This window comes from Anguilla rostrata, chromosome 7 (genome assembly GCF_018555375.3).
Source record: "Anguilla rostrata isolate EN2019 chromosome 7, ASM1855537v3, whole genome shotgun sequence".
Classification (NCBI taxonomy): domain Eukaryota; kingdom Metazoa; phylum Chordata; class Actinopteri; order Anguilliformes; family Anguillidae; genus Anguilla; species Anguilla rostrata.
In genome coordinates, this window is record NC_057939.1 from 47024476 (window position 1) to 47037161 (window position 12686).

At 43.2% G+C, this 12686-nt stretch overlaps 1 protein-coding gene across 2 annotated transcripts in view; it reads left to right on the forward strand.

The window, feature by feature from the left end:
* LOC135259877 (A disintegrin and metalloproteinase with thrombospondin motifs 20) overlaps positions 1–12686 on the forward strand; it is a 132119-nt gene that overhangs the window by 93622 nt on the left and 25811 nt on the right. For both annotated transcript variants that reach the window (XM_064344755.1, XM_064344756.1), the window contains 7 exons: positions 501–665; positions 2079–2198; positions 3111–3218; positions 4846–5010; positions 5433–5702; positions 6062–6223; positions 6676–6852. In XM_064344755.1, coding sequence (XP_064200825.1) covers positions 501–665; positions 2079–2198; positions 3111–3218; positions 4846–5010; positions 5433–5702; positions 6062–6223; positions 6676–6852 — 1167 coding nt within the window. The remainder of the gene's footprint in view (positions 1–500; positions 666–2078; positions 2199–3110; positions 3219–4845; positions 5011–5432; positions 5703–6061; positions 6224–6675; positions 6853–12686) is intronic.

A 12686-nucleotide genomic window follows, 5' to 3' on the forward strand; every position in this document is an offset into this window, starting at 1 on the left:
AGTAAGGTAATTGGTCAATCAGGCGATCGGCCAAACAGGCTATCAGTTATACAATCAATTAATTAATCATTCTGACAGTCAGACAGCCGGGTAATCAGTCAGTCACCAAGTTATCTAAACGAGCCAATCAGTGCAGCTTTTACTTTTGAGGGTTCTTCACAAAAGGCCAGTCCCAGAATGCTTTAGAATTACAGGAAATGAAATGCAGACGCACCATGAAATTGAATGAGAACGGGTGAAAATGCACATGACGAATCTCCAATTAAATGAGAAAAGTGTTGAATGGCACACAAAAACTACTCAACTGCCTTTTTGGTATTTCTCCCACTGCCTTCCTCTCTCTCTCACTCTCTCTCTCTCTTGCCCTCTCCCTGCCTTTCTCTCTCTCTCTTACTCTCTCTCCATCACTCTGCCTTTCTGTCTCTCTCTCTCTCTCTCACGCACACACACACACACACACACACACTCACGCTCATTCTCTCCCCCACCTCCCTCCTCAGTGTTCGGCGACCTGTGGGAAGGGCCCCCGCCATCGCCAGGTCTTATGCCAGCTGAACCAGGAGCCCCAGCCCGAGCACCTCTGTGACCCCCAGACCAAGCCCCCCACCGTGGGGAGCTGCCAGCTTCCAGAGTGCCCCTCCTGGCAGGCTGGCTCCTGGGGGATGGTAAGTAGAGAGTGGGGGGCGGGACGGGGGTACGGGGGTCATGGTTGGGAGGGGAGGGTAGGGGGGAGGGTGGAGGGGATGGTTAATCAGGGAAATAAACATAAATCCGTGTGCAAAGTTGTTGTAAGGTATTGAATTGGTCTGTTGACTTGGCTATTGGCCACTGGCCAATTTCTAATCTGAACTGGATAAATAAAGGACAAAAAGAAATAAATAAATAATAAAATTAAGATTCAAAATATGTAAGGCTCACATGTGCTTTTGGGCATCATTAGCATAATAAATTGCAGGCAGTTGTTTAGTTAATCGAAGTAAATCGCTTATTTACTTTCACAGCTCATGCATACAGCTTAGAATTTTATACAGCAGGTTGCAGGACGTGCATTGCAGTATAGCACAGTACGTTTAACAGGCACTCTCGTCCAGGGCGGTAGCGTGAGAGAGCATAAGCATGTTCACCTGAGCTGTTGGATGTACACTGGCAGGTCTGGCTAACAGCTTTCCCACTGAAGAGCTAATGTAAGTCAGCTCTGTGGGTGGGAGGAAGGGCTTGTATGCCAATCTTGTGCCCCCCCCCCCCCACCTCTGCCTGCCAACTGGGATTTATACTCCCAGTATATGTGGATGGACTCAACACCCCCTCTCCCTCTGCAGGGTTGCAACTCTTCAAAACACATACACACACACACACACACACACACACACATGCTCACAGAGCCGTAACTCAGCAAGTCGTCACTCTACCAAACACCCCCCCCCCCCGCACCCCCACCCCCCCCAAAAGACTCAGACATCTCCTATAAATCCGCTTAACGCGCCTGAGAGTCAAACAAACACTTTTACTCCGCTAATAAAACTGAAGCGCTTTCAATCACTGCCCTACAAGTGCTTTGCATTCATTGCCTGAGAAGTGAATTCAGGCTAATTGAATTGAGTAGCATTTCCAGGAATTTATTTGTTTGCTGCAGAAAGCTCGGGCTCACATAAAAACAGAAACGGGAGACCAATAGCATCGCACGCTTGAAACATTAAACATCTGTCATTTAAGATTTTAACGGGCTTACTTGGTAACACGCATGATCCAAAAAAAAAGATGGTGGTTAAAAAAAGAGGAAGCTAGAGGTGTGACACTCGCTCTATAGTATAAAAATAAACTTTATTAAAATGCTAAAAACACGCGATTGCGATATAGCCTTCATCTGGCCGTTGGAACCCAACTGATACGTTTCCAGTAAAAAAAAAAGAAAGTAAAAAAGACATTCCCAAAAAAACTGTAGTCGCTGTAGAGGTCCCCTCTGTATAAATGTTTTGAGTAGGCTACTGGGTACGGTGCTGGTTTAACTGTTCCAGGTGTGTTGCTCCATGTGGTCCTTTGACGCACTCTCACCAGATCCTCTCTTCTGGGCTTCGCAGTGCACGGTGACCTGCGGCCATGGTTACCAGGTACGGGCCGTGAGGTGCGTTTCGGGGGTGTACGGGAAGACCCTCGACAACTGGGAGTGTAATGCAGCCACCAGGCCCCGGGACAGCCAGGTAAAGACCGGGACGTCCCGCTGAATTTCTTTTTCTTTTTTAAAGCTTTTGTTTTTACCTTTATTTAAACAGGGAGGTCAAGTGAGAACCCAAATCTCTTCTGCAGTGATGACTTTGAGTCAAAGTGTGTAGCAGGAAGTGTAAGGGATTATGCAGCCAATGACATAATGGGGCGATTAGATGGGCAGATGTAGGGAGGCAATTTCTGAGGGAATTTGACAGGGACAAGAGGGTTAACCAGTGCACACATCCCTTGGCTTCTGTCCTCCTAAATGTAATCATTTTCTGGATCAAACTGTTTTTTTCCTGATTTAAAACATTTTTTTTTCTTTTTTCTTCATTTGTCAGGAAATTCTGGGTATTTTTTCCAGGCCCTAAATATCATTGCGGCCACTAGTATTGGCTTTATTGCTGAACATCATCTCCTCCTATAGGTTGGTAGGGAGTGTATTTCCTGATAAATCGGAGAAAGTCATATGCCTGAGTGAGATTTCCTTCCCAATTCCCAGAGTGCTGCTAGTTTAAAAAGCTGAAAAACTCTTTGGGGAAAGACTCTATGGGGAGAGAGGGATGGCCTTTTGCAGCTGGTCTAGCTTTACTTTCTAGATTTATTCTATTTTATTGTTTGTTATTTTTTTTTGTCAGGGAGAGTATACAGTTATAACCATTTGCACTGAGTGTTCTGTAAATTTTGTCCATATTTAGCGTAGTGTGGTGTGCTTTCTCCTGTGTTTATTCGCTGCGCTACAATACGTCAGCCTGACTTATGGTGTGTTTTTTTTTATTTTGACGTATAAATAGTAGGTTGGTTGAAGTGTTGCTGAGCTGTATTTTAATGGCTGGTCCCAGGTTTAGTGATGTTCTGTAGTGAAAGGGCTTGGTAGTCAGCAGTTGTGTGTTTTTTGGGAGCAGGACTGTGAGCTGAACCCCTGCCCGCGAGCCCCTCCCCCCCTCAGCACTTCTAACCCCCACCTCCCGGAGCAGTTCATCACCCAGTGGAGATACGGCTCCTGGACCACTGTGAGTCCTGCGCCTCTCTCCCTCTCTCTCTCTCTTTCTTACTTTCTGTCCTTTATTTCCTTCTTTCTTTCTTTCCTTCTTCATTCATTCATTCATTCTTTCTTTCTTTCTGTCTCCCCCTCTTTCTGTCAATCTCATTCTCTCTCTCTCTCTCTCTCTCGCTCATACTCAGTGTTGTATCCCCCTCTCCTGCTGTAAATGAAATCCAGATCGTCTGTAAACGCCGGGTCTGATTTCAAAGCGGCTGCAGTAGCGGCGTGAGGCCTAGCCAGGAAGCTGCGCGACTCGCTCGTCTCCCCGCGTTTGCGTCGCTATCTCGCACACGTACGCACACACGCTCGCTGTCTCTCAAAGAATTACGTCTTCCAAGTTCGCGTTGTATGTATATGACGCATGTGCTTCGTGCAGTGAGGCCCGGCCTTACCTGTGAGCACCCTGTGATTGCCCTGACGAACATCCGCTCAATGAGAATTACGGTCTCCTCGAAATAATCGCGCGGGTTCGGGGAGGACTCCCCTGCTCGAAACCTGTAAGCCAACGTGCCGGAAAAGCCCTCTGAACTGACCCGTGACTGAACAGCGGCTCCTCTATTACCAGATCCGGCTTTCCGGAAAAAAACCCACCCATGCGTCACGTAGGCTGTAGCCATTTGGGTGCCATGAATGGTGTGAACTTGAGACGATTCCTGTTTATGGAGCTGGTTCTCTGTTTGCCTCATATTAGGCCATGAGTTTGCCTCGGTTATGTTTTTAATAAAGATGCTGTTTCAGTGCCTCAGCACCAAAATACTGTTAATCTCTGAAACTTCCTCAAAATGCCTTTTAAAATTGAGCATTTCAAACTAAATTAAGGGACCTTCTTTTGAAGTTTGGTAATAATTATATCCAGTACTTTCAATTTAAATTTGACTGGAATTATGCAATGTGCAATATTATAATATTCAATCTACAGTGCGACAGAGTGAGTTTTCAGACTATGACACTGAATGGATTCTCATCCGTAGAATGACTCTGAGATTTTCTTGTTTCTCGCTGAACTCTCATGAAATCATGAGCATTTCTGGTTTCTTCACTTTATCCTTTGTTAATGTAGATGCAAACATTACAGAAAGCAAAAAAAAAAAAGAAATAACGTGACCCTCTTGTCTGTACGTAGCAAGTTGGTTGGACACATTTAAGTGCTCTTTTAAAAATAAGTAATACTTAATGAAATAAGAGACAGAGACAGGGACACTCAAAAGCAGCTGAGTAGTTTTTGTGTACCATTCAGCACTTCTCTCATTTCATTGGAGACTCTTCATGTGCATTTTCACTCCTGTTTCCGTTCAATTTCATGCTGCATCTGCATTTCATTTCCTGTAATTCTACAGCATTCGCCGACTGGTCTTTTGTCAAGAATTCTCAGAAGTAAAAACTGCACTAATTGTTTAGATAATTGGATTGACTAACTTATTAGCTGGGTGTGTGTGTATTTATCTGATTGGACATTTCCTGACTTCCTGTTTTTGCTTATTGGCTATTTAGATGTTTGCTAGTGATGGAAATTCCCAGGAAAAAGTTGAGCATGGCACCGTGAGCTGCTGATGCAAAGGATTGTGGGACTAACGCGTCGTGCTGTGTGGTTCCAGTGCTCCGTTTCCTGTGGGAAGGGGAAGCAGGCGCGCTACGTTAGCTGCCGGGACGCCCAGGGCAGGGTGGCGGACGAGTCGTACTGCGAGCACCTGCCCCGCCCGGCCGAATCCATGGAGTGTTTCAGCGCCTGCGGGGAGTGGCAGACCGGCCCCTGGTCTCCAGTGAGTGGGGGAGTCTCACGCACCCCGCCCTGCGAACTATACTCAACCCCGCCCTGTGAAATACACGCAAACCCGCCCTGCGAACTACACTCAACCCCACACTGTGAACTAAACTCAACCCCGCCCTGCTAACTATACTCAACCCCCCGCGAACTACACTCAACCCCGCCCTGCTAACTATACTCAACCCCGCCCTGCAAACTATACTCAACCCCACACTGTGAACTACACTCAACCCCACCCTGCGAACTACACTCAACCTCACCATGCAAACTGCACTCAACCCCGCCCTGCGAACTACACCCAACTCCGTCCCTCGAACTACACTGACTGGCCATCCTGTCTGCAGTGGAGTAAGAGTTAAGCTGAGGAGTTGAGCCGTTCAGCTGCGTTGGGTTTAAACCTTTTTTGGATCTCTGCAGTGCTCAGTGACCTGTGGCCGGGGACGCTACACCAGGCAGGTGATGTGCAGTAACTACCACCAGCCGGTGGACGAGGGCTTCTGTGACCCCGACAAGCGCCCCGAAATGGAACAGGAGTGCGGCGCCCCGCCCTGTTCCAGGTACCGCCTGAGGCCCAATGACCAGCCCCACGCTGACTACCCCAGCAACCACCCTGGCAACCACCCCGGGCACAGCAGCTGGAACGTCCCCTCAGCTGAGCACCAGTGGAGGACAGGGCCCTGGGGAGCGGTATGTACAGTGCCCTGTACTGTCGGTCTGCTGTCAGCAGACTCAGACACATTGTGTCCAGCTGCATTGTGTGTGTGTGTGTGTGTGTGGTTGCCAAAGTGTGGTTAAAGTCCTGTTCTGGTGTTACTGAGTTATTGCCAAAGTGTTGCTGAGGTGCTGTTAATAGCACCCCATGTGAAAAAATAGCATGCTTAAGCACACCTGAAGTATACTATTTTATACTTAAGAATGCTTGAAGTACAACTTAAGTTTATATCAAGTATGCTTGGTATACTATTTTTCCACATGGGGTTGCTTAGGTGTTGCTATGATGCTGTGCAGTGTTGCTAAGGTACATTCCCATGCTCCATGCTCTGCAGTGCTCCAGTACCTGTGCAGGGGGGTTCCAGCGTAGGGTGGTGGTGTGCCAGGACAGCGAGGGCAGCCCCACGAACCACTGCGACGAGAGGGTGAAGCCGGTCGAATCCAAGAGCTGCGATTCGGGGCCTTGCCCGCACTGGAACTACGGCGTCTGGGGAAAGGTGAGGAGGGTGGACCCCTTTCCTGCAGTGAGCGGGCTTCTGTTTTAAACCTCGCTTTTGACCTACTTCTAACCAAAAATTTGGAGTTGTTCGCTCCACCGAGGGGCAAAGGTAGCACTGGGGGAAAAAATAGGCTGTTCTGCTTGCTCTGCTCACTCCCTGCAGACACGTGTTATGAAATGTCTGATTTGCCATATTTGAAAAGGTGTCTAATGGAAAAGATGGCTTGAGAAATTGATGTTTTTGACGGTAAAATAGCTCTTCCAGTCCACTGAAGTCTGCAGGTATGCTTTTTTGAATGCATGAGGTTATGGAGCCATTTGGGAGTGCAGTAGTTCATAGAGCCAAGTGGCAAAGCTGGGGTTCGTTTTGAAAAATTTTGTTGGCAGACAGCAAAAAAAAAAAAAGTTCATTGGCACTGCAGACTGAGCGTTTCCCCTCTGGGCCTGCAGTGCACGCAGACCTGCGGGTCCGGCAGCCGGACGCGGCTGGTGGTCTGCCAGCAGCCCGGGGGCCAGCGGCTGAGCGAGCAGAACTGTGACGTCCTGGAGAAGCCTCCGGAAGCGGAAGCCTGCAACACGCAGCCCTGCCCCGGCGGCGTCTCCTGGCACAGACGACCGTGGAGCCCGGTACGATAGCCTTCCCTTCCTTCCTTTTCTTTGCCCGCCTGCCCGTCTCCTGTCCCCCTCCCCCCCCGCCCCCCCCCTGCCCCCCCTCCTCCTCCGCATCGCCGTCTGGCCGTATCGGTAAATATCGGTTGTGCTTGATTACAGGGGAGTGTATTTCTGGCCGAACCGTTTAAATATGTATTCTAGAAAATTCTCTGCGGTATTGAACTGGGAGCCGGGATCGGATCTACCTGGGGCCACCCAGAGTTTCTGTCTCTCTCCCTCCCTCATCCCTACCCCCCTCTCTTTCTTTCTCTCTCTCTCTCTCTCTCTTTCTGACACGGTGCTAGTTTAAACTAAGCTAACTTTTGGCAATCGTTACACACGAATGCGTCCAGTTTGGTGCAAGGGATCAAAGTCAAACCAGCAAATTAGTACTGTAATTGTGTTTATTAAGAAACACAAATTCAAATTCTGCTTATTTTGATATGTGAAGCGTGAACTATACTTTTTTGTGAATGATAACTCACCCTGTAATCAAAGTGCACAAGTGTAAATTTGTGTATAAGAGTTTTTAATATCGCCATTATAAAAAAACAGCAACAAATGATGATTGTTTTGTATATTGTATATGCAACTTTTGTACAGTATTATTTTAGTCAGCACAATGATAATGATATTTAAATTTTTTATTTTTGTTTTATTTGTTTTTAACTGGTTCTCACAGTCAGTTTCTCATGGTTTTCTTTATAATTAAATGCCAATTTGTACAGAGGAAAATATTTTCGAGCCAACAGCAAGGTTAAAACTATTTTTAAATTAGTTTTTAAAAATTGTGTTAAATTAAATACACATGACGTGCATTATTTGGTAGATTAAAAAAAAAAATATATGCTCTCTTATAATGTAATTAAAAAAATATTTTTTCTTACAAAAATCATATTGGCAATAACATTATTTGCCAACAAAATTCTGTAGTGTCAATAGCATGAAGTAAATTGTCTGATTGCCACTGCAGACACAATCATAGTCATTGAACTTCGGTGGCATTTCATAGATGCAGGAGCGTTAATATGAACATTTCCATTTGGTTCTTACATTTCTCTGAGCTGCACGTTCACGAAGCGAAGTATGACATGCATCCGTAGCACACGACAGCATGCGCTCTGTTACTCTGTAAAGGTTCACAGATGGGGAAGCGCGTGTGCAGTCAGGGGAATTTTGGCACGTTCATTCATTTTTCTGAGTGCAGGCATCCAAAGCCAGGCAGTGGATGGGGTCATTATGACAGAAATATAAACGCCTCTGGGTAGATGGAAAATGGCCACCGGAACACCGAGGGCCTGATTGTCATCGTCGATGGTAGTGTTCCGCCCGTAGTCAAAACAAAAGTAATCTCTCCTCGCCGGCCTTGGCTAGTACGGTTATGCAGTTTCCTCCCAGTGCTGTGGATTCTTGGCATCTCAGGAATCCGCGGATTCCCACGTGGAAATATTTTGCTGACAAGTCTGGCTATGGCTACAGCCATTTCATCTCTCTTGCAGTATGGTGACTGTACAGTGGATCACATTTTCGACTTGTTACTGTGACAAACATAGGTTGCTAACTGGGGTTGCTAACTCAGGTGCCAACTTGGTGCTAACTCAATGCTAACTTGGGAGCTAACTCAGCACTAACTCAGGCGCTAAGGCCTTTCAACAATAGGTGCACCGAGCATCACTACACAAAGTATTAGTCTGCATTTCACCAGCTCTGTTTCTACTCAAAAAACGTCATGAAAGTAAGAATTATGGAAAATATGGGAATCAAATTAATTTATCTGCTTTTAGAATCTTGTATATCTGGTTAGCACAGAATTCTATCCATGTTGTGGTGAATATCAGTTCTTGTAGTGACATTTCTAACTAGAACTTTCCAGCTGTGTTATAAGTAGGTCCACATCTGCACATCTTTTCAGTAAACATATTTTAAAGATATACTGAGAACTTTCCACAACCTTGAAAATAATTATTTCACTGTCTTTCACTATATGTGATATGATCCAGGTCAGTATTTTATTCACATTACAAATTACCTGTGTTATAATTTCTGTAGCAGGAAAATGTGAGATGTGAATTCACCTGCATTGGGCAGCCCCTGTACATATGCGTTTGTTTTATGGATTGGCCGAGCTCTGTACCAAAGGTGACCTTCTCATGGAGGTACAGCAGTCATGTCCTGCAGCCATAAATACACTATACAGCCATAAATACACTAAGTAGACCACTGTCAGACAGAAACGATCCGGTTAAGCTCGAATCAGCCCTGAGTTATTGATAGAAGACCACTTGGTTGAAGACCACGATCAGTTAATTAATTGCCCAGGTGCTAGAAAAGCAGTGGTCTTTGAACTTACCTCATGTTAACATGTGAACCAGGATTAATGCCATTGCTTATTTTACGCAAAATCCTCTTTTCAGTCCAACTGTGTTGTGCTTTGTCCTTTCATTCATCTGGTTTGCGTGCGATGTTTTTTGTCAACTATATTTTAAATTTCAGAGCAACGCTCATAACTTTCTGGAGGAAATTAACAAAAAGTTGCACTCTTATTAGATTTCTTCTTCAAAACAGAAGGACAGCACTTACTTCAGTTTAAGGGGCCAAAATTAGAAAACAGATTTTACTTTGAATGCACAAACAGACCAGCTGATACAGTAAAACTACACTTTACTTGTATGGCCAGTGACTGTTGTAATGGTGGTTGTATGGTACGTAGCTTCATTTGGAAATCTCAAGAGCTCAGTAGCTGGAACTAATTTGAACTCATTTTAACAACAGAATGAAAATGGTAGTAGTCATTAATGAATTGCTTCCACTGAAATGCACAAATACCTCTTTCATATGACTTTTCAGTCATTTGTTGCTGTTTTCACATTTTTTTTGTTTTGCATTGGATTTGTTTTTTTATTATTATATTTCTGAAGGAGTTTTTACAAAATGAAACTTATTTATTTGTTTACAGTAGGTGAATGGGTGGGGAAAGCCACTATTGCATTGTGGGTATTCTTCCTTCTGCTGTGGTCACAGCTTTGACTTTCCCTGTGTTGTGTGTTCGCTCAGTCGCTGGACATTTTTAGTGACGGCAAGCTTGTTTGTGAAATGCTGTCTGCCTCCTATTGTGTTTCCACCATCTCCAGTGCTTTCCTCTGTCTTTCTGTCTGTCTGTCCATCTGTCCACCAATCCCAAGACATTAAGAACATCAAAGCTTCACTTGATCACAATCATGGACTTTCAGTTTGTTTCTTTTTTGTTTTTTGTTTTTTTTTTTAACCCATGATGCTTAGTAACAATGGGGGCTGTGGCGTTCTACTTCAAAATACTTTTTTTTTGCTTTTGTTTTATTTTGTCAAATGTATTTATTTTGCTCTATTTTCGGTGGTTTTTATATATTTAATTCATGCACATACGAAAAACACGTAAACATGTTGAAATGACTTTTCCCACTGTTAAATATTAAAGAAAATTTAAAGGTGGCATCATTCTGTGTTGTTTTTCATATGGTACCACGCTGTGATACTTGGCCCGTGCGCTTGCTCAGCATGTGGTTTTTCCTCTCAGACATCAGTGTTCCTCTTGAAATTTGTGCACATAAAATATAAGGCATCATGAAACAGACTTTTTTCTAGTTCCTCGCTTTTATTGGGTTCCTTTGCGGCGAATCGAGACGCAGAGATTTACGCCGTAGAAATCAAAGGCGTTTAAGTAGAACCTTGTACGGGCCGCGCTTGTATTCACTAATAATGACGAGCTTTAACCTCTGAATTCAGCTTGTTCTTGTTTACCCAATCGTATGACAAAAAGCTGTGCTACATGTGGATGGTATGCCTCATTCAAATGGAAAATTTCAAATGGTTTGGAAGTTCACTGGATGAAACAGGACTATGTTGTGTCTTTTGTATCGTCTGAAATTGTCTAGCACTTCATTCGGTATGTTTTAACTTCAACTGTTTTAATTTGAATTTTTATTTAAATTGACATCCTTGTTGCATGCCCCTCGTTTCTAGTGCTATGTAGCCTTTCATGTTTCCATATAACTAAAAAAAAAAAGCAAAATTATGAGAAATGTGTTTCTGTTTCAAACATTGTGTGATATTTATACTGCAGCTTCGTAAACATCTCACAGACAATCTCTAATTTGAAGATGGCTTGTAGAATAAAGTGTATTTTTTATAAGAAAAGATAAACAACAGAAATTAGAACCATACTAAGGCTTTATGTGTTTTGTATGGCTTGCATATGTGACAATTTATATGGATGACAGTGATTGGTAGCTACCACAGAGGTGGACTAATTAGAACACTGCAAGGTATATTTATCTAATCAGGGAGCTGGACTTTTAACAGAGTGATGGCTTATGTTTATGAATGCCTAAAGATGAAAAGCACACAAGGCTGAGCTCTGGTATGTGGACCGTAATGTGTCCCCCCCCACCTTACCCCCACCCCTTCAATTTTTGAGAACACAAATTCATTTTGATAAAGAATTTACGCTGTGAGGTTGTAGAAGATTGCGCTCAGTTCCGGTGTAATGCGATAATGTTGCCTTGTTTTAGATCTTCTTATTATATGTCCATGCGCATATGACCATTTGGAGCATGTTGGCAAAACAACTTGTTTGATGTTACTTTCCAACATTGGACAATTTCTTAGAACAAAACAAAAACAAAAACAAAAAAAAGTATTACTTGTAAAGATTAAGGCATGTTTTTTTCTATGTTTATAAAATGACTACGAAACTAACCACACATATTTTCATATAATGACAATGATGAAAAACACTTTAAAACACGAGTATAGAATTTCTATTTTTTTATTATTTATTGTTTTTAAAAATACAAAATCCAACAAACAAAATCAGAATTTGGCACTGGTTGGGACATCTGTTTACATTTTTAGCAAATAAACTTTTCTTAAGTGAGCTTGGAGGGCTTAAAAAACAACAAAACTAAGCATTGCTTTAACGAAAACAAACACTAAATCAATCAATGCTGGCAAAAAACTTTTCTTTGAAGATATTGCTAATACAAATAACTGTGGCGTTGAATGAACTACATTCATAGCACTTGAAGGAATGGAACATTATTTTATATATATTTCTGATTGTGTTTGTATGGCATATTACATTTAGTTCTAACTGTCACCTCTCTGCTTCAGTTCCATTATGCGGCCTAGGCTACACTTGAACCCTTTATAAATGATGTAATGTAATGTTCCTCCTCCAGTCACTTTTTGAAGATCAGCAGGTGTGAGGGGGATTACCCCACACATACACAGAGAGTCAAAATTACATTTCTTTTTCAGATGTCTTCTTACCGCGGTTGTTTTAAATTGAGATAAATATGAACCATCTGTGTTTAGCTACAGTGTAAGTATTTATGCAGTCGATTCTTAATTGAGATACCCCACGCAAACTGTAAAATGCGATCTGCGGCTGAACATAAAATCAACAATATAGTTCCCCAGTGCCATATTTTTCATTTTGCCCATGTGCTCACTGACCGATGACCCTGCACTAATCATAGGAATAATAATGGAGAGTATAATTAGTCATAGTTCATGCGTTGCTCAGATATTATGTCTGGCCGAAAACCAATCCCACCATGAAAACTATGGAAGTAAAAATGTCAGTTTGAGTCCCAGTTCAGTTTATTGACAAGCACTGTATTGATAAAATGAGATTGGATTATCCCTTTGAAGTGTAAATTAGTCTTATGAAGAAATATTCATCAAAAAATAAAAATAATCATTGCTTCCGTCTTCAACATAATTATTAAGAGGCACATTTAATTCTGAGACACTCTAAATAGATGTTTTAC